General features: G+C 50.6%; 1 protein-coding gene across 5 annotated transcripts in view; it reads left to right on the top strand.

The window, feature by feature from the left end:
• Positions 1 to 20,675, top strand: part of syt14a (synaptotagmin XIVa) — a 34,660-nt gene extending 13,985 nt beyond the window's left edge. The window contains exons 3-9 of one of the 5 annotated variants that reach the window (XM_086150603.1): positions 3,258 to 3,410; positions 5,272 to 5,499; positions 11,722 to 11,993; positions 12,102 to 12,342; positions 12,972 to 13,161; positions 13,647 to 13,703; positions 18,332 to 20,675. In XM_086150603.1, the coding sequence (XP_086006729.1) occupies positions 3,258 to 3,410; positions 5,272 to 5,499; positions 11,722 to 11,993; positions 12,102 to 12,342; positions 12,972 to 13,161; positions 13,647 to 13,703; positions 18,332 to 18,629 (1,439 nt within the window). In that variant the 3' untranslated portion in view covers positions 18,630 to 20,675. Of the gene's footprint in view, positions 1 to 3,257; positions 3,411 to 5,271; positions 5,500 to 11,721; positions 11,994 to 12,101; positions 12,552 to 12,971; positions 13,162 to 13,646; positions 13,704 to 18,331 lie in introns of all 5 variants that reach the window. The other 4 variants (XM_086150602.1, XM_086150599.1, XM_086150604.1 and 1 more) reach the window with 4 other exon arrangements.
• Positions 20,676 to 21,932: the final 1,257 nt, after the last annotated feature.

Genomic DNA, 21,932 nt, shown 5'->3' with positions numbered 1-21,932 from the left:
AGGTGGAGGGCGGCTACCTTTTCTTCCACTGCGTTAAACTCAAATGTACAGGCACCAGGTCAGGGGGCAACTAAACATGCGCACACCTTCTCGGTGAGAAGCACTGGGTCAAACCCATTCACCACAAATAGATAGAAGCTCAAGGAGGGGTGTGAAAGGTGCCGACAAGAAAATGCCACTGTTTAGTGAGTTTCAAGAATGGCTTGCCGTCACCTTCAACGGAACCAAATGCCATTGGACCGATTGCCTCCAGGCACTTGTCATTAAAGACATGCAAGCGAATGCAACGTTTTAAGAAAAGTGGACTTGGATTGAAAATGAGGCCAAGCTTCATGATGAGTAGGTGTGGACACATGGGGGCAAAACAGTAGTTCGTCTGCCTTACTTGGCCATCCAGATACATCGGTGCTGGAAAGATGAAAGACAGCCATACAAGTCTGGTGGAATTCTAAGTTTCCTGCCATAGCAAAAGAAATTGTACGCGGATGTTTGACTTATCAATGAAAATAAGGAGACAGGAAGAGAAAAATGCCTCTGCTTCAAACTCCAGCATGTCCAGGTCCATTCAGATGCAACATCAAATGTACTAGTCATCATTGACAAGTTCTCAAGATGGATTCAATTGGTGTCTACTAAACATGGAACAGCATTGCATACAGTGAAAATGTTGGAGAAAGACTTCATTCCATTATATGGCCTGCCAGACAAAATCTGCTCTGATCAAGGACCTCATTTCACAGGAGCTGTGTGTGCTGAAGTCAGTAGAATCCTGAACAACAGGTGGTCACTAAAGCACTGCCTGTACCCGCCATGTCATACAGTCAGGTGAAACACACCAATTCCTCTTTAAAGGAGCATCTTTCAAAGAAACAACGTGAGGGCATTCCCTGATGCATTGCCCGCAGTCCTGTGCAACATGAGAGTCACACCAAACAGAGTAACAGGCCTGAGCCCTTTTGAAGTCATCATTGAAAGACCCATGTTCCTGTCTTGAAGACCCAAGAACAGCTGACGTGCACTAAACTTCCCATGCCTAGTTATCCTACTGTTTTCAACTGACCGAGGCGGTTAGATCTACTGCTCACTTAAAGACTGGGGTTCAGAACCCCCTGTGGGTGGTCACTCTTCTGTTCCAGGTCAATGGGTAATGATTCACAAGCCATAGAGGTTAGTCTTAGTCTTTGCTTTGAGTGACTGACACTGCTGTGAAAGTTTAGGGCAAGAACAAGTGGATCCATGCTTGTCGTAGCAAGTTAGTTAATGCTCCTGGGTGAGGAAAACAAATTATGCAGGTTATAGCATTGTTTGTATGCGGGTTTCTAGTGTAGGTTAGGTTTTGTGGGTAAGGGAAAAGCCAGAGGCCGATCCTTTAGGCTTGGCTTAATTGGGGGGACTGTAGCCACGGCCATACGGGAGCTGAAAACACAACAACTGGTGAGCCAGGAGAATCCCTGAGGATGCCAGGCTGGGCCTCTGCTGGGATGTTTTTGTTTCTTGTTATTTCTGTTGCTTGGCTCACTTGAATCATATGGTAATCATACAATAACGTTCACTGTACTCAGTGATAAAGGCTGATAAGACAGGATCAGATGCTTCTCTCACTAAGTCCTTCTACATGCGCTGCCAAACATTGTCGGAACACTCAAGGGAGTACCAGGAAACTCTTGGTTCTCTCTCTCCCGAGAGCTCTCGGCCCAAAGACACCTGACTGGCAGCACCTTTCTCTCTGTGTACTCAGAATTAAGTTTCTGATTGACTGTTCTAGTTGTTTCTTCTGCTGATTAAATTTCTCCAGTCATCCTTCTGTCATCATTTTTATCTTTTGTATAAGCATGTGCAATCCAGTAGTTTGTTGCAGGGTGTGTATGAGGAAAGTATAAGTTGGAAATGGCGAGAAGAAAGCTTTAGAAGATTCGATGTGGCCAACCCCGAGAGAAACAGTCAAGAGAAGAATAGAAGAGGAAGAATCCAGTCGTTTGGTTTTCTCGAGTCTTGTTTTAATCATAAAAAAGGTCTCCGTGATGATCCACTGGGGGATTGCGGAATATTGGTGCTGGTGTTGGTTCATCATGGTTCCCTTGTTTGACACTTTGTGTTTAACAATGGGTGTGACAATCGCGATAGTCTATTAAGCTATCTGTAAGCTTATTCTACAAATGCATCAGATCTGACCCAAGTGGGTGCCATCAGAACAACACAATGTTTGGGCTTTATTTCTTTGGCAAACAACTCCATACGTGGTGTTTCCAGATGGGGCTTTGGGTACAAGTACTTGGGGTTGTAGGTCCAGAGGAAGAGAAGGGGAAGAGGGTTCCATTGGTGTGAGAGTTCTCCGAACCCAACGACGAGCCTAGAGATGTTCATTTGAAGCAGAGGAACCAGATACATGCAACTTTTTTTTTGTGTCTTTTTCTAACCTATTCATGGCACTCACTTCTGATGTGCTCTGAGAGACGTCCGGTTAGTAAAATAGTTTTTTTTGAGTTTAGATTCACGTTAGAAAAACACAACGCAAACCAGAGGTGAAACGTCAGGCCTGTCATTACCAATATAATTATTAATTATAGGAAACCGATTTCGAGGTATTTCTATCATAATGAGAAATTTTTCACTCTGGAGTACATCGTATTGACTTGTTTGTTCAATTTCAAGCCCCGGTGAGCTGTTGTTTCATGACTGCAGTTCCAACAGCACCTCCTGCAGTCCCAAGATGAAATAGCAGGGCGCTGGTGGGAGCAAATCTCTGGACGTTACTGCTCCAGCTATTTGCCTCTCGGGTTGATTTAAAGCAGTTTAAGACACAAACACAAAGACTGTATCAATTCTTTTCTAAATCTCTTCAAACTCAGACCAAAAAGAGCTGTTAATGGCACATTCACACACAAATTTCTCGGGGTTTAACGTTTTGGGAGTTCAGCAGTATCGATCCCCCCCTCCCATTTTCAATTAATTGGTTTTCAGAAATGGCAGTAAATCCAAACGGTGTTGTTTTGGCTCAGACGGAAGATGTGAACAGATTCTCCTGGTGCGTGTGCGCGTGTGCACGTGTGCGTGCGTGATCTGACTTGCCTCTGTCTGGAGTCAGGGAGAGAGGCTGCACCTGAACTTGTTGCCATGGTAACCTGGAGGTTACGGCTCGGCACAGCCTCTCATCCGTCACCTGACCCGTCTTTTATTTTTGAAATTAAAGTGTCGCTGCCACTGGCAGTCGCGGGATAATGTGATTGGACTTACAGCCGCGGTTTCTCCCCCTGCAGTCTCTCCGGAGGTGCTCGGGTGTCTTACAGCCATCGGCCTCTTCATCATCCTCATCACGCTCCTCTTCTGGTACCTCAACAACAGCCTGACGCTCGAGAGCGCGGGGAGCCTCCAGTGCCTTGACGACTTCAGGAAAAACGCAGAGCTGCCAGGTGAGGAGAGGCCAGTCATCCTGTTGTCACTGGTTGGAAGGCCTCCACCCAGGACCAGAGCCAGACCCCCATTCCACCCTTGCAGAGAGAATGGCTGCCTTAGGGTTGTTTACACACTTTTTACCCACATGGGGTTATCTGTTTCAGAGGCAGACGGCCCCAGGAAGCCCCACCATAGGGGACGGGCCCCGCCGTGCACACTGACTTGATAAATTCTGGGTTTCCTTTGTTTAAATGGAGGTGTTTATCTTTTTTTTGTTTTCATCTCCTCAGAAATGACGTTTGACCTTCATAGCTTTCTCTGTTTGTACCAGACTGACTGACTGACTGAGCAGACGCTGCCCGGTGTTCAGTCTCTTTGCGAACCTCTGCTGCCCCCTGCTGCAAACAGCCGGCCGCTGCAGCCAGGGCGAGCATGTTTGGCTCAGACTGAAACTCGATTTCCCAGCAGGCAGCAGAAAGGCTCTCCGGACTCTGAATGAGTAGGACCTTGTTGCCGGGGTGACAAATGAAGGAGGATTGAGGGTCTGGATTTTGTGACCTGCAGTCTGCACCTTCACCACTGGGTGGCTCCGGACTACTGCGCAACACACACACATACACACACTTCAGCTTCACTGGACCCATAATCTTAAATACAACCCCACGTCCTCCCGCCTGCTCCCGCATCACAAGGATGAGTTATTCTTCTTGACGTTTATCTGTTCTTGCACAGTTGGCTGTTCCCTGCCAACGCGCCCGGCTCTAAACAAAAACACTGCAGTGAACAAAGATGCGTGCACACACACACACACAAACAATTGCAGAAATGCCCGTTTAGCAGCTGGTTCAGACCCACATCCATCCTAAACCAAGCAATTATTAAGAATTAGAGTTTGACGTGCTATATTTATTACTGAAACCTCAGAGCAGCAATGTACGTCCTGTCTGTGAGAGTGTGACAGAGGTGATTCGTCGCAGGAGAATAAATCAGCCAAAGCGCGGCGCAATCGTCCCTGAGCCGAGCGCAGATGTTCCCTTTAAACTGCCGCGTGGGGACAAAGAGCCCGACCGCGGCAGGAGCACCTGCCTCATGAAAGACTAACGCGGAACAATAAGCGAGGAGCTGTCACAGCCCTCGCTCTAACAATCCCGCCGCAGCGGCACACGGCACATCCCTCTGTGCACAAACCATGCAAATACCATCCCCGCGCTCTCTGTGTGTCTGCCGGTCGGCAACATAACGAGTAGCGGTGACAACAGTCAGTCTTCCTTCCTGCCAGGTGCGTGCACCGGAGGAGGAGGCACAGGTGTGGTACAGACGGCGACCTCGGTGGCTACAAGGTCACTGGGGGGAGGTTGAAAGTCAGAGGTCGAGGTTTATGAATAAACGCCTGTGCGACTTCACAATGATCCGTCTTTGGAGCCGTCAATAGACGTGGTCCTCTGTGAGACTTGACTGGTTAATGAGGAGTTTCACTATGTTGGGGCGCGTGGCACAGGAGGTAGAGCGATTGTCCTCTGAACCAAATATTCCTGGTTTCGAAGTGTCGAAGTGTTATTGAGCAAGACACCGAACCCCTAACTGCTCCGCTGGCGTTGACAGATGGCAGCCAACTGCTTATGGTTTATCCATGATTGGTTAAATGCAGAAAAGGAAATTCCCCTTGAGGGATAAATGAAATATAATATGTTATTATTCTTATTAAAATGAGTGCACGTGCAGTGTACAACCTGCACCTCTAGGGGGCAGCAGAGGGGTCGTCAGGCACCTGCAGTCCTGCTCTGGAGGCCTTTCCGTTAAAATCCCTCTGGTGATTTTGTGTCTCCCAGCCAGTTTTATGTATTCGCTTTAAACACCTCCCCCTCCTCCTCCATGCAGATAAGGGCTACCCAGATGCCGACACGCAAGCCTCCTCATCGGACAGCGAGGATGAGCTGATGGGGCAGTATCAAGAGGCGGTCAGCCGCTCCCAGGGCCTCCGCGGGGGTGCCAGGGGGCCGGCCAACCTCAAGCACGTCGGGGGGTTCAGGTGGGAGAGCCGGCACAAATACAGCCCCCTGCCCACCGCTTATGACGGCTACAGCAGCGAGGCCTCGGCCGATGACGGTGGGTTTCTGGTTTATTTCACTTTTTATTGAGTGTCTCCTCTTTCTTAAAAGTGTGAAAGTAGCACCGGGGTCTTCTATCACGTTCCGGATACATGGTGTGGATTTTAAACCCCAACCCCTCCCTCGCCGGAGCAATGTTGGAACAGGCGCTGCCTAAACAATCACACGTACACCCACGGTGCGCGCCATCGCCGCCACGCACTGGCAGTTAATTCAAAGAGGTGATCAAAGCAGAGCTCCTGCTCAGCGAACTCTCCGTGGGAGGGTGGTGAAGCAGTCAGCTGTCTGCATCGTCTGCCCGGCTGCCATCTCAGCCCTGTTTTTATTTTTCTCATTTTCGACATTTCGCGGGGGGCGGGATGGAGATGGAGGGCGCTTTTTTAGATCTTAACGCGGGTGGACCAGCGCCGGCCTGTTCCCTGCTCGCTCTCGCTCGCTCTCTCTCTCGCCTGATGCAACACACGGTCGAAAGCGCGTCCTGTGGATTTGACGTCCTCCGTCTTCAGCCCAGAGGATTGATCTGTTCCCTGGGCCAGTATATCATATTTCGCAGAACAGGATACTCCGCCTGGGTTGCTTCTACGTTGGCTGTATTGAAGCCCTTTCTTCTGACTGTTAGATATTTCGGTGGTGAAGCGACTGGAAAGGAAAACGCTCAATAGCAGTGCTAATTCAGATGCTGTTGAATCGTAGATCAAAAATATTTCTGAAATGCATCTGAAGAAATTCATTCTTCTTCTGGATTGGCAAGTTTGAGGGTTGATAACAATCCCGTGTGTGTTTGTGTCTTTGTTATTCAAATAATAATTTCAAAACCAAGTAATTGTAATTAATTACAATTCATTCAGTATCCCTATTTAGCCTCTGCACAGGAAGCCAGTGTAGAGTGTGTTCTCAGGATATACCCAGGTCCCACCCAGAGGGTGTTTCCACCCTGCTGAGGTCTGTGGCCCACTTATTAACGGGGGTCACAGCATCTCTCTGCCTTGATGCTCCAGGGGTTTGGCCTCTCTCACTGTTTGAAGGTGGCACATGGAACCCACGCGGCGGCTCGTGCGCCGCCGCTGGCTTAAAATGAGCCAACGCTAACGCCGCTGTTACCTTCTCCCACTCACGCGGTGAGGATCTTCTATAACTGAGCCAATCCTGTCTCTGAGCTGCCTGTTTGGATAAAGACGCCCCCGTCTTAGCGGCCGCGACGGACTCTCGAAACGCAGCTGTGTTTGGACGTCCGGGGACGAAGCCTGCGATTCGTCCGCCTCTGCTGTCAGTCGGGAAAATAGAGGTGTCTTTGTCTCCAGTCTCATCCGCAGACGAAAACAGACGGGGTCTCTGCCAGCAATCCCTAAATTGGCACATCTTGTTTGAACCAGCCCCCCTCCCCGTGTTATATAAGACCCAGCCCCAGAGTCTGGTGCAGTCTATTTAAAGCAACATTTGAGTGTGTAGCCGAGGGATGAATAGTGTATGACATGCTTCTGACTCTGCCGCTGCAGAAGCGTCACACTGTACGGCTGCCCCCCCCCATGGCCTCCGGGCCGGGTCAGGTTCTGGTCCCATTGTTGACTCCTCTGACCCCTCCTCGTCCCGTGACTCACATCTCACCGTGAGCCTCCGCTCCCAAGACCAAGCGGATCCGGGCGACAGGGGGACGCTGCGGACAGAAACACGAGATGATTTAGCCGCTCAACAGCCGCCAGAGTTGGCCGACTGTTTCTCGATTTTCAAAACGGGACTGACATCCCACGTTGTATTCGGGCACATCATCTGGGAGTACGACCGCATCTCTGGATGCCTGCGAGCTGCTTGACACAAAAACTGGAGACATTCGAAATGAATACTTTAATAATATCGTATTCTCCTAATGTCCACGCGTTTCCCGGCACAGAGCCGAGGTCTGCCTCCTTTAATCCAGCAACTCCTGAATGAATTGAAACCCAGGTCTGGATACACGGCTGTCGAAAGTGCTGGAAATACTTAAGGCCATTTTTTTCTTTACGTGTTGCTGACAGAGTCCGTGTCCGCGGGACAGGCTGATGGTCGCCTTCGCGGCTCCTGTGAAGGCATCTGCCCGCCGGGTCTGTCCATGGCCACAGCTTAGTTGAAAGTATCAGCGGTTCATTATTTTCCCTCCTCGGGGTTGAGGCTTCCTGCGCCCCCCCCCCCCCCCCCCCCTCGCCGTGGATCAGAAGAGATGAAGCCTTCAATTCCCCGTCATTAAGACCAGCCTCTCCCTTGCAACATTACTCATGTTTGAGATCCGGTTGCGCTGAGGAGACTCGCAAACTGGAGAAGATGTGAGGCCCTGTGAACGTTAGAGATTTGAAATAAATCTGCACATCCGGACATCTGACGGACGGACGAGATTTGCGTATGTGTGTTGGACAACTTTTTCAAACCTGTGAGAAAAAAAATCTCCTCTCGCGGCTAACAAGAGCTGGCCGGAAAAGCAGCTGATGAATGAACTCCCGCTCGAAAATCAATAGCCGCGCACATCGTCCACTGGCAGAGGATTCGTCTCCCCATCGTGATTCCGCGTGCACTGACCTGCTCGGCCGGCAGGCAGATCGCGGAGAACAATTGGATGTTGGCTGCTTGAGTCTGTCGTGTGTTTATTCTAAACCTTGACGTGATGCGGTCTCCCTCAGTCCGAAAGTATAGTTGGTGGGTAAAAGCGCAGCGTACCATGGAAGCACTGCCACTGTCTGAATTGGCCATAATTCTCTCTGACGGCTGCGCCGAGCAGAGCCACAGAGCCCGATCGAAACGCCAGCACAATTTGTCGCCTGTCGCCATTCCAAGTGGTTGCCGAGGCGGAAATCGAATTCAGTTTTTATTTTCTCCAGCTGCGTTTTCTCTCTCCGCTTGGATTCCATTAATGTAAAGCAGGCTGAGGTGGCGCGCCGCCCGTGTTATTTCCGTTTCGGCTCGCTGCCGCCCCATGTTTGCGCGAACGGGCTGTGTCCTCGGGACGTATGCATTAAACATGAGGAGGACGGCGTCCGAGCGGAAGACCCGGGCGGTCCGGGGGTTCCTGCCGGCTCCGAGCAGCCCCCGCGAATAGCACGCTCTGAGAATAGCTGCGGGGTTTTTGTAGGAGGTCAGGGAGAGGTCGCCGCCACCGCCGCCGGTCCGTCCCTGACTGCTCATCGTGGATTAAATGAGGCTTTACCTTTTTTTAATATCGACAGAACATGATGTCAATGTTGACGTCTGCGCCAGGGGAAGTTTCACTTCGCCGCCTCTTGACAGGTTAACGTCATGCTCACGGCAGGAGCTAAAAATACTGGGCCGGATGAGGCCTCCCGAATGAGCTGCGGGAAAACACTCACATGCCTGCATTCAAGGGCCGTGCTGGAATTCCTCACTGAGTTCTTTTCCTTCAAAAATCCCAGCTGAGGCTTTTCCAGAGAACCCGCGTTGTTAAAACCCACGGGGTCACCGGCAGGACGAGGAAGCCGGGAAAACTCGTAAAAAAAACAGTAATTGCCTGCCGCGCGTTCGGGCTCTAATTTACGACGACGCCGCTCCCCGCCTGCGGCGGTGATGTCACCGCAGAGCTTTTCGACGATCACTGCGGCGGCTGTTTGAAAGGACGTGACAGAAATAGGGCGCCCAAACAGAAAGGATCATCTGCTGCGCAGTAAACACAGTGCGCCAAGGTTTGTGTCAAGCGGGAGAGGACCGGGGCGGACAAAGATGGCTGACAGGGTAGAGGCACCAATTGGGTTCAAGGGGGCGATGGTGGTTTAAGATGCACGTAAATTGGGTGAAGCCGACTCTCATCTTGAAACCAGAAGACTGATTTTTCTAAAATCACTCTTGGTTTTGTTCTGACTTGCAGCCAGAGCCTCTGTGCCTCCAGTCTTAATGCTAGGTTAGGCTAGGCGAGGCTAGGCTAGGTTAACCACAGCCTGACCCCAGTGTAGCATTCAAACATTACATTGTACCTAGTATATGCAGCTCACAGTGCTTTATGACATGAATTAAGTGATATACATATTGTATGCATATATACTGTACTTTTAGATGTATAAAAACTATGAATCGACATGGATCAAAAGTCATATTGAAGTGCTTTGTTATGACTTTTAAAATGTAAATATTATCATAGAACCTATTATATAACATCACTTGCAGTTTGAGTAAGACCATCTGATATAATCACGAAATCAAAAAAACGATACTTAATTTATGACTGACTGGTGATAATGTGGATAAACTAGACTTAGCATGTGATACATAAAAGTTACTAGTATATATGAATTTATTTTGTCGTATGTAGAGCGGGTCAGGCCCACAGTCCCAGCCTTAGGCCAGGTCCAAAGCCAGCTTGTATCAATTTACATTTTCCTCATATTACAGAGTAAATCATAATCCATGCATTTGTGGCTAAAACGCCTGCAACATTGGAGCTTATCGCCGTAGCGTCGGCCGCCATCTTGAAGCCAGAGGATGAACAAAAGGAGGGGGAAAAAAAGCCAAAACAAACGGCACGGCCGTAAAGAACCCTTTTGTGCCGCCATATGACTTATGAACGCACACGGGTAACGGTTAGCATACTTTGCTCTAGCCGGCGGTGGAAGGAGGCGAGCCCCCCCTGCTCGCCTCGGGAGACAAAGTCCTGCTCCTCTCGTCGCTCTTAACAATATTTATACCAGACTTTTACCGCTGAGGTTCAAAAGAAGTCAAAACAAGGCGACCTCCGGTGCAGGGGGGGAGGCGGTTAGGGGTGGGAGATGAAGAATCTCTGTGTGAATGTTGGCTGTGGGGGAAGAAGATGGGGGGAGCAGGGAGGCTGAGACGCAAAGAGGGCTGGTAACCATTCCAATTAGAGGACTGGAGAAGAGAGTGGTGCTTTTTCCACAGCATCTTCCGTCACGTCAGCCGCCCCCGGCCCAGCAGGGAGGGGGAGGGAAAAAAAACAACAAAAAAAAAAAAGCTCAACGTGGATTTCCTCCTTTTATCAAGCCCTCCGTGAAACTTCGTTAAGACTCCTCTGCCTCCTTCCTGCCACTGATATGTGCCACTTTGAGGCGGCGTGTCAGCGTCTGACATTATTAAGAGAGAAAGTTTCGAAAAGTCGGCGGAGCGCCGGCACTGCGAGCCGGAGCCAATTACGTCATCACAGAATCAAGAAGTTAGCATAACTTTTTTTTTTTTTTCTATATCCTGAGCCCTTTTTTTCTTCTCCACCTTCATCTTTTTGTTTTCCTTAATATTCAAGGGTGGTTTTAGAACACCCCCTTCTCGCCAGTATCCCTGAGGGAGGGTTAGCATTGGCTGCTCGGCGAATCCAAATTGGACAAGGGAGGCAGTTTGGATGTTCCCTCCTGGCCTCGTCTTCACCTCCAAGCCGCCCCGCACCCTTGAAAACATCGAGGATTATAGGACGCGCCCTGAGAGTTGGGAGTAAACCATCACATGCACCAGTTTATCAGAAAACAAGTGGAGTCATGGTGACTGTACAAGGAAAAAATAAAAGAGGAGGCTACATCGGTGAATGGAAGAGATGAATTGTCACATGTTTACTGTGTGGACAGATAGTCTGCAAAATATGACCACACCAAAGTACTTAAAGCCAATTATTGGACACCTCTTATGGACCGCGGACTGCTATTTTTAAAAACTACCGCTGTCAGCTGTTAACTTGCCATGGACAGATCACATCTGGCCTACTACGCCACAGAAGGGTTTACAGGGTTCGCAGAGAAACATGAACATTTTGGCTAAAATGGGAATGAAGTTAACCAATGGCTAGCATCTGATGGTCCATGGTTACTGCTCCCACCATGCAGAACATGAACACTGTGGCAACTCTACTCTTCATGTTGTCCATTTTATCTTCCTCTTCTTCCTCAGTGGTTTGTTTTTGAGTGTTGAGTTAGTCCTCAGAACTGTGTTCTTCTGTTCTGTCCAAAAGCGGTTGTTGACTCCAGATGACATGAATTTATCAACGCTAACTAGCTTAAAGGCTAACTATTAGAGCAGCATTTAGGTGCTTGGCCCTGTCATTGGGCTAATGTAAATCCCATCTATGTCCACCTGCAGACATTCAACTTAATTTTGGTATCCATAGCAACAGCAACAGAGTGACGAATAGTCTCGTGGAGGTCTCTCCATGCCACGTAAAATGGAAACGTTGATAACCCTTGAATTGTCCCTCAGGGTGAAGTGATACCTGTGGTTGATGTGTTTCTTCACCCCCCCTCCTCTGCAGCCAACTGCATCCAGAGGATGAGGAGAACGCCGCCGCTGGACGAGCTCCAGCCGCCGCCCTACCAGGATGAGAACGGTTCCCCGCGGATGTCGTGCACGCTGTCAGATCTTGGCGATGCCAAATGCGACCTCTCCCACGGCAGCGGCAGCCCTCGCCTCTCTTTTGGGAAATGCCCAAGCGAGGGGAGCGACGAGCAAGAGACAGAGAGTTACCTCAACAAGGGCTACGAGGAGGACGTGCCCAGTGACAGCACCGCCGTCCTCAGCCCCGAGGTAAACAATGCAGAACGTGTGCAGATGCGTGTTTGCGGGTGTATGTGTGTGTGTGTGTGTGTGTGTGGCAACTCCATGCTGAGCTTCTCTTCCCACTTTTCCCACCAGGACATGTCAGCCCGAGGCTCGGCAGCTCAGCTCCCCAAAGGCTACGAGCCTGATCCCCTCGCCAAGCACGGCACCCTGGACGTGGTGTTTGACTACGACTCTGGGGAGCACCAGCTGGCGGTTACCGTCATGGCGGTGACCGATCTCCCCACACTAAAATGCACGGGCAACGTCTCGTGGCAAGTACACCTGGTGCTGCTGCCCAGCAAGAAGCAGAGGACTAAGACGGCGATCCAGAGAGGTCCGTGCCCCATCTTCACCGAGACCTTTCGTTTTAGCCACGTGGAGTCGGAAATGATCAGCAATTACGCCGTCCGATTTCGCCTTTACAGCATGCGGCGGATGAAAAAGGAGAAGATGCTCGGGGAAAAGGTGTTCTACCTCACCAAGCTCAACCTTCAGGGGAAAATGTCAGTGCCGGTCATGTTAGACCCCTGCTGTGGGCTCCCGGTAAGGAGGGGCGAGGCAGGCGTCGGCCCCCGAACGCTAATTGCGCCGCGCGTTGCTCTTTCACGTGATTGGTTAACATTGTCAGAGAGGAGGTCGCACCTTGTGGGGACAGAGAGAGAATACGAGGTTGTGTTATGAGCAGGGCGTGTTTACTTTGGTCATTTAATGTGTGTGTGTTTGAGTGTGTGTGTGCCTGCGTGTGTGCGGGCAGAAGAAGGCTCTTGGCTATGACAGTTATCCAGAGCAGTAGCTTATAAACTGTACAAAACGACATGCAGTTGTCTAGGAGACAGCAATAAGTAACGCTTGTAAGTCCTTTTACAACATGTGATGGGGCAACGGGCTAACAACGCCGTGGTTTTCTCTGCAAAAAAAGAAACCTGAAACACGGACCCTGCCGTGGTCTGTTGACGTTCCCAGGCAGGGGAGTCCCAGGTCAGCCTCTCAGACGCGACATGCAGCGAGAGCGCCTCGTCGTTCCAGTCGGTCAGTCAGACCTCCACACCGGAGATCCTGGTGGGCCTGGTGTACAATGCCACCACGGGGCGCCTCGCCGTGGAGGTCATCAAGGGCATCCATTTCAAAAACCTGGCCGCCAACAAGCCCCCCAGTAAGTACCCTCCCGGTCCCCGGCGATGAGCTCCTGCCAAGGTTGAAGGAAGGACGGGCGGCCTATCACAGGCGGTTATCTCAGGACCTTCCGGGCCATATTTACCCACCGGGCGCATGCAACGAGGGAACTCCTCACAACCGCGGTTTATTTCAGCTGCATGTAGTCTCTTCCTCTGGTTCCGTTCCCGGGTTCCCCCTCATTTCCCGCGCGGAACCCCCCCCCCCCCCCATCTCCCCACCCCATCTCCCCGCCCCAGCCAATTCCAAGGGATCCGATCAGCAAGTTCAAAGAGAAGCAGCTCTTGTTGAACTTCGTGTCTAAGCCGTCGGCCCTCTGACTCCTCTTGTTTTGTCTGCGCCTGAAAGAATTCTCCCCTCTGCCTCCCCCTTCCCTTCTGATGCCTGCATCCACTCTCTCTCTCTCTCTCTCTCTCTCTCTCTCTCTCTCTCTCTCTCTTGCTGCTGCCCCGCCCCTGTTGTCAGACGGACTGTTCTGTTGTCTCAAACACCTGATCGGGGGACAGGTTTATATAATCCGAGGTGAGTCTCTGCCCCGTCTGCCCGCTGGATCCTGGATGTTTGTCCCGCCTCCTTCATGGATGCAGCTGTGATTAAAAAAAAAACAAACAAACCCCGAGACGTGTTACCTTAAAGATGGGAAATCAATATTGTGATTAGGTGAATTTAATGGCGGGACGCTACCTGTTACATCTCTGGCTCTCGAAGCGTCGATTCAGTCGAGAGACGCTCTCAAATCACAAGCTCATCCATGAAAGTGGCTGCCGCCCCCCCCGCGCCCTCCACCCAGCCGCATGCCGCCCCATCTGCCGCCTGTCTACCGTTCTTTCCTGCCCGCCATGCCTGAAATTCTTTCATGTTCCCGCCCGGAGGCCACACTCCCTCCATCCCCTCAACCCCCACTCCCGCCCCCCGCTCTGCATCGGCCGACGTCCAGCCGGCCCGGGAGAAAACGCGCATCCCCGGCTTGACTCGGCCAGCGCACGCCTCAGGTGCACGTTCAGGGACTTTGGAGTGAACGCGGAGCATAAATATTCATGCGGCAGACACACTGTGCTGTCCTCTCATTGATCACTGTGACCCGTGTAGTACTGTGGTTGTGTACAAAGAAGTACCTCTGTGCCGTGGAGTCCTACCGTTTTAGAGCAGCTACCGTGAACTTGAGGCTGGGTTTAAAAAAACACGACGAAACACATGTGCCGAGGCTAAATTCGTTTCAGAGCCAGAGGAGACAAGGTCTTTGAACGCAGCACGGGCCGCCTGTCAGATTTGTTTCAATGTACAGTCATTTTTTTTTGTGTCATTACTCCACTCAGCTGCTTTGGAGGCAACCCTTCTGCAGGTCCCTGCAGACCCACATGGGGATAAAAAAACATCCAAAAGATTCCGCCTTCATTTAATTCCTCCTCTCGGTGCCAAACCAGAACTGCTCTCCTTAAACCCTTCGTCTGAATGCGGATAAATATGGGGCCACGTCTTACAGCATGCCCTAAATACGTGGACAAAACTGTTGGTGCCTTTCCATAAAAGAGAGAGAATCCTCAGCGGTCACAGATATAACCTGAAACTGACTAAAATAATAATTAATGAAAAATCATGGAACATTTTTAGTTGTGGTTCTGAACAAAACAAATAAGTGAACTTGGTCTGGGCAAGAGTGATGGTACCCCTAAAAACATTGATGATGAATGACCACAGGGACACATTAAGCAAAGACGTGTCCTGTAATTTGCATCGAGTGTAACAAATTGTTATCCGTCCGTCTCCCTCTGTAAAGGCTGGCAAGTCACGAGCCGAGTGTGAAGCAGCTGGGATTAGTACCAGCACTTTCTATTTGAAGGCCCTTGTTCCTCAGCTGGAAAACAGTGGAGTACCCTCTCTGGGTCAGGATCCTGCCCCAGGTGGAGGGGTTCAAGTATCTTGGGTTCTTGTTCACGAGCGAGGGAAAGATGGAGCGGGAGTAAAGAGGACTGCATCGGTTCAGTGAGGTCGCTGAGCGGAAAGGTGACGTTCTGATTATACCAGAGATCTATGTTCCCACCCAAGAGCTGTGAGAAGTGACCGAAAGAACCAGATCACGGATACAAGCAGCTGCGATGAGTTTCCTCTGCTCGGTGTTTTGGCTCTCCGTCAGATATAGGGTGAGGAGCTGCTGCTCCTCAGCATCCAGAGGAGCCTGAGGCTCGGGCATCTGCCTCTTGGACACCTCCATGGTGAGCTGTCCCAGCAGGAGGAGTCCCCAGGACGTGCCCAAGGGACTTTGCCAATTTAGTGTACTGGGGCTACTTGCAACCTTCAGGATTCCCCTGGAAAAAGTGGACAATGTGACTGAGGAGAGGGAAGACTGTACTTAGGGGGCTTCCCCTGAGACCCTACCCCAGATAAGTGACAGAAGATGGAAGGATGGAAGTAGTCACTGTGCTGTTTGGTGTCATGGTGTACCACACTGAACGTGGACAACAGAAAGCCAACTAGAGAGTTGTCCCAGGCGGTTTGAAAGAAAATTATAGACAATTATGTTAAAGGTCAAGGCGAAAAAGAACTTCTCCACGCAGCTGGATGTTCCTCTGACTACGGTTGCAGAGATTATGCAGAAGTTTAAGGCTCAGTGGACTGTAGCCTAGCTCCCTTGACGTGGTCACTGGAGGAAACTTGACAGGTTTAAGAGGCAGATATTATGAATGTTGACAAAAGAACCAACAATAACTTCTAAAGAGATTAGAGGTGAAGCCCAAGACATCGGTGTCAGATCGCTGACATCGATCTCAGATCGACGGTCTGTTGCTGTTGGGAAAAGGGGAACTGAAATTTGCCAGAAGCAGCTGGGAGAATTTCCTTTAGACAGATGAGACATCCCCCCTGAGTTTACAGATGCAAACACGGAGCGTACAAAGAAAAGATGACTGACCAAGGGTGAGACATGGAGGAAGCTGTTTTCGGAAAGCTGCTCTCAGTCGCAGGGTTCCTGAACAGGACAACAATCCAAAACAACACAGCTAAAGTCACCATAGAAGAGAACATGGGACATGGGAGGTGGCCTTCAAATGCCCACAGGTTCAGAAGTCTCCTAAGCCGCTTTTGGACAAAATAGTTCTAAGAACTGTCCAGCTTGAATGTCATGCAGAACCGAGCCTCCTCTGAGGGACCTTATTTTGGATTACCACAGGTAGTAGTGGACCACGGTCAGGATCGGTGTGACATGCACCTAAGGCACCACACTCAACAACAAACTGATGAAGAAGAAGAAGAAGAGAAAGAAAAAGAAGATGAAGAAGAAGAAGAAGAAGAAGACACCATGGAGAGCGAAGCTGCCACAGTTCTCATGTTCTGCATGGAGGGAATAATAACCATCAACTATCAAATGGGTTGAAGTGTTTTGTTTTTCTGCCACGTTGTGTGAAGAACCCTGCCATTAGCGAACTGTACTGTATTTTGTTGTTCCTCTGCGAGCCTTGGAAACCCCTCTGTAGCATAGCAGGCCAGAAAAGCTCGGACCTCACTCCATTTCTCTCTGGTTTTATCTGTTTTGTCAGACCAGTGACCACGGTAGTTTTTAGAAAATGGCCCTCGGCAGTCCGTAGGAAGCATTTGTATGAGGGTTGCCTTAAGAGATGCACCAGGTGCCTTCCAGGTGTCATACAAGTTCCAGTGGAACTATAGGAGAGGGAGCTACAATGGTTCTATGACCTGAGGCCCATCGTCCATCTGCAAAGAGCGAATGGACCAGTTCCTGAAAGGTTCCAATTGTGCAAAAGGGCTGTAGAGGGCTGTCTCACCGTTAAATTAATAAGAGTACCATCATTTTTGTTCACGTTTGTGTAGTGTGGCTCCTGCGGTAACAAGACACGCTGGCTTTTCCAGCTCCAGCAACAAATTGGGATCTATACAGAACCAGAGGTGGAGGGAACCTGCCCACGTCTCGGGGAGTTGGATGGGTATCTCTCAGGCCACTGCCCAGCCTGTGTAGCTGCTTTAAAACAGTCAAACCTTGTATCCCCCAACCCACCTCCACAAAAAAAAAAAATCCTTTGTGCGAAACCTTTACGGCAGGCCTGGGTTGACAGCCGGCGGAGGAAGGAGCCCGACAAATGGGCGCGGAGCAATCTCAAAGCTCCGTCTTATAATCATCTCTAACAAATGCAAGGCGCCAGGGTCGACTTAATCATCGGCGGCGCCCCCGTTTCATTCAGCAGCCGCATCAAGGAGCAGCCGCCGCCTCCGCCGCCGCCACTGACCACTTAAGACATCTACGGCTCGGCAGAGCCCATTCAGCAGCCGTCAAAGAAGAAATCAAGGCTGTTTCTTTCCACTTTTATTTCAAAGAGACGAGGCGAGCGATTCAAGGCGGACGAGCCGCGGCGTCGGGAGGCAGCTGGCACTTGACGGCATGAAAGCCCCACGGCAAGCTGGGCCCGCCGCTCGCTCCCTTAGACAGGAAGAGAGTGCGCGGCATTTGTCGCGGGGGCGGTGAAAACACACCCTTTGTGACCAGCCGGCTTCAGCTCGCCCCGGGGGAATCGGAAGCGAGTCAGGAAGCAGTGAATGGCGAATCAATCGGCGTCGACGCCCCCCCCCCCCCAGTCAAACGGGGACCAGGGGAACTGGTGGACTGATGCCCCCAACCATCCCCGCAGCCCCGACGCCTCGGCTGCTAACTTTTCCTAGCCGGGCGTTTATCTGTGGCGCGATCACCCCACTTCAGGTGGGAAGTAGTTGCGTAGCAACAAGACTGAAGTAACACTTCTCCGTGCCCCTCCGAGCCCCCCCACCCCCACCCCACCCCCCCGCCGCTGCCGATGCCGCCAACAGGAACACTCTCAGCCGCACTTTTGTGTTTGATCGGGAGGAAAACATCCCGTGCCGCCACGATCAGAGACGTCAGCAGCACTGGCTCCGCCAGGAACAAACGAAAGCCTTTCACACTTTGCCTCCTCCGCCGCGGCGGCAGGTAGTTGTTTTTTTTTTTTTTTTTTTCCCCTCCCTGCCGTTCCAGGTGATGAAAAGAAAGAGCCGCAACGGTTTCGCACAAATGACCCCGCATTCAAGTCGGGATTTCGAGTCCTTGATCGCCAACGCAAACTGTTCGGCTGCGCAATAACGCTGTTATAACTTCCCGGTAACCGCCGGCTGTGTCTCGCCCCCTCATCCAGACACCTATGTCAAGCTGACCTTACTGAACTCCATGGGCCACGAGATGTCCAAGTGCAAGACGTCCATCTGCCGAGGTCAGCCCAACCCCACCTACAAGGAGACCTTCGTCTTCCAGGTGGCTCTCTTCCAGCTGTCGGACGTCACGCTCATCCTCTCCGTCTACAACAAGCGCAGCATGAAGCGCAAGGAGATGATCGGCTGGATCTCCCTGGGCCTCAACAGCTCTGGGGAGGAGGAGCTCGCCCACTGGACCCAGATGAAGGAGTCCAAGGGGCAGCAGGTGTGCCGCTGGCATAGCCTGCTGGAGTCGTAACAGGCGCCGGCGGGCAGGACGGACGCCTCGGCCTCGTGTTTGCACTAGATGTTTATCCTGCCGCCACTCACATACACACACACAAACACACACACAAACACACAAGCGCAAGATTACCTGCCTATGATCAATATGAAGGCCGGGGCATTTCCCCAAAGTCCGCAGGTGTACAGTCTCCAGGTCCAATGTTAATCTCGGTCACCGTGGTAACCATCGGGGCGTTGGTTTGTTGATAACGCTTGCAGCTAGCATGGAGGCTCTGTTGCGGCTAGCTTGCGCTCTGCTAATTGAAGAACCACTTCTAGCCCGCGGGGACGGGGGTTCAAGTACAGCTACTTCCAATGGTTTCCGCCACGAATTAATGTCAGAGCCCGCAGAATCATTCACGCCTTTTTGTATGTACGCACTTTTCACACAAAGTGTTTGTATGAATTGCCTGTCTTTTTTTTTTTTTCCTGCTAACTAGCAAACAGTGACAGTGCCTTTCACTCGAAACGAAAACAAACAAACTCAACAGGGAGGTCATATCTCTCCGGTGACGCAAACTCAAGCCACGTGTCGACACGAGCCAGAAGGCCCCGGCGGACTGAGAGGAAACGCTGTTTAGGTCCTAGAGCATCCTAGAGGATTCAGATTTCAGGAGTGGAGGAACCCCCAACCCCGCAAGCGCTCCTCCTTGTAATTTCAAGTGTCGGTTCTCAAGCTTCGTCAAGCAAACAAACTGTCAGCTGGATGATAGCAGAAATGTTTCCACCTGATGTCATGTGGCGGCTGATGCGTGGGCGTCGGGGTTCTGATCTCCACCAGCTACACCTCCGCACCCAGTGGAACGAACCGGTCTGCAGAGATCTTTGACCTATTTGATATATACTGTACGTGTGGGTGTGTGTGTAGAGCTCATTTTTATTTTAGTGATGTCAAGATTTCAGCTCTGTTTGAAATGTTACACACACACGAGTATCGTGGAATATTCTTAAAAGAAGTAAGGGTAGTGTCGTTTAATCGGTGTCTCTAGAGTTCTTAGAGAATATTTGTAATATCTCCTCACCTCTGTTCGCCAGCTCTCACCTGCTCAGGTGCTGTACAGGTGTGGCTGACACACACACACACACACACACACACACACACACCTCCCCCATCGTCATGGTTGATTCCGATTTGTACATGCAAAGGCAGCCAAACAGAAGAAGCACCATCATGTCGCCCCAGCCTGCATTCGTAATGACAGGGAAGCGCACAAGGACACTCGACCTCGCTGTGCGTGTGTGTGTGTGTGTGTGCGTGCGTGTGCGTGCGTGCATGAATGTGTGTGGGGGGGGTTCTCACTTCACAGACCGAACAAAACACACCTGCTCCTTACTGTGCCTGTTACTGTGGTGAAAACTAGCTATTTGTGTGCAGTGTTTGCCATGTGAATGCATGTGTGTGTGTGTGTGTGTTAACTGGAGCGCTAAAATTATGGGAATGTGTGTGTCTATGTGGGGTGGGGGGGGGCGACAATATTGATAGTTGTTATTTCTGTGTGTAGCTGTTTTGCTTTGAATTGTTCGGGAGAGACTTTTTACAAAGCAAATGTTTTCATATCTATTTTTGTATCGATATTCGGGGGACGCGAACACGAAACGGACTCCGGAAAGTTCCAAGCGAGGCCGAATGCTCAACGTCAACATTCTGCCGATAGACCGTTGGGGTTCCACCACCGTTCCGCCTCTTGCTCTCTTTGCGCGTTCCCCTTCTTTATCGAGATAATGAACGTATTGTAACAAGGGGACGTCTGAAGACTAGATGTGTCGTAGTAGTATCCATACTTGGTATTGATTGTTTATTGAATGTCAGTCTGATAGTGGGAATAGCAACAACTCCAATGCACGCGTGCACACACACACACACACACACACACACACACACACACACACAGATCTGTCTGGCAATGGTGCCTTTTTGTTTTTCACCCCGAGGTCCCTTCTTGTCTGTGACCACCCGTCTGTCTGTCTGTCTGGATTTTTGAAAAATACAAATGATTGAAACCGTGTGTGGTTGTCAGAGCCCTGTTTTTTCGGGGGGGGGGATTGGATGAACCCGTTTCAGTGTGATGTGTGATGACGCAGAACTACCAAAAGGTGGTGCAAGAATTGCAACTTAGCCCAGAGACTCGGGCCGTAAGCCAAGAAAAGAATCTGAGAGGGGCTGGGGGGGGGAGGGGGCTGCTAATGGATGGGATCATGTCCTGTGATTGATCGATCAGCCGATGGGTTTACCGTATGGAGGTCAATGTTTGGAGATTCATGGGAGGGTCAGACAGGTGACCGTGGAAACAACAGCTCCTGACAACAACAAATACACATGAACACACACTACATTTCCTGGCCTAAGCGGGGGTTATAAACCCCCCGCTTCTTTTCCTCTCCATTGGTTTTAGTAAGAGAAGATTTATTTATTATTTTGAGGTTACATTTTCTTCAAAATAGGAAAGGACCCCCCCCCCCCCCCTCCAAAAAAAAAAAAAAAAGATAGAACTCAAGGAGGTGCAGCATCATCAGAAGCACATGTGTGACAGATCTCAGTTTTCTATCTGGTTCCCTGCAGGGATCTGCTCTGACTCGACTGACCCCCCAAAAAAACAACGCCCCAGGACTCCAACCTAAACCTCTCTGAACACAAATCCAGCTAATCCGATGCCAAGAACCCGGGTTCCTCCGCCACGTTCCTCGGTGGAACCCGTATGTGTGTGTGTGTGTATGTGTGTGTGTGTGTGGGGGGGGGGGGGGGGGCTGGAAAATAAGATTCAGTGGCTGCTGCCGAATCAAAGGGGAAATGCATAACAGATGGGGGGTGGAGGGGTTGAAGAGAAAGGAGGGGGGTGTTCCCTCCCCTCGCTTTGTCGGTCACATCCCTGCAGAGCCGGAGCGCCGACACACACACACACACACACACACACACACACACACACACACACACACATTTAAAAATATATAAATATATATGAAAAGGGATAAGAAGCGCCGGGGTGCCTTCCAGTGCTGTCGGAAATATCAGTTGTCTCCAGAGGGACGCGGGGGAAGAATGTTTATAAACAAATGCCCGTCCGTGAAGTCCGAGCCCCCCCCCCCCCCCCCCCCCCGCGGATCGATGGTCATCCGGGTCGATCCGGGTCGACGCGATCAATAATTCGAATTATTGACTATTTCCGTTTCTTCTTGTATACTTTTACACACCCTCGGTCTGACTAGTTTACTTTCATTAAATGAGTATTATATTTATAAATACATACCACGTGAATATCTATT

The sequence above is a fragment of the Fistularia commersonii genome, chromosome 8 (assembly GCF_037954325.1).
Source record: "Fistularia commersonii isolate RoL2024-O1a breed Wild chromosome 8, RoL_Fcom_v1.0, whole genome shotgun sequence".
In the NCBI taxonomy this organism is placed as follows: Eukaryota; Metazoa; Chordata; class Actinopteri; order Syngnathiformes; family Fistulariidae; genus Fistularia; species Fistularia commersonii.
Note: the sequence above shows the minus strand (reverse complement) of the source record. Positions and strands in the feature narration are given on the sequence as shown.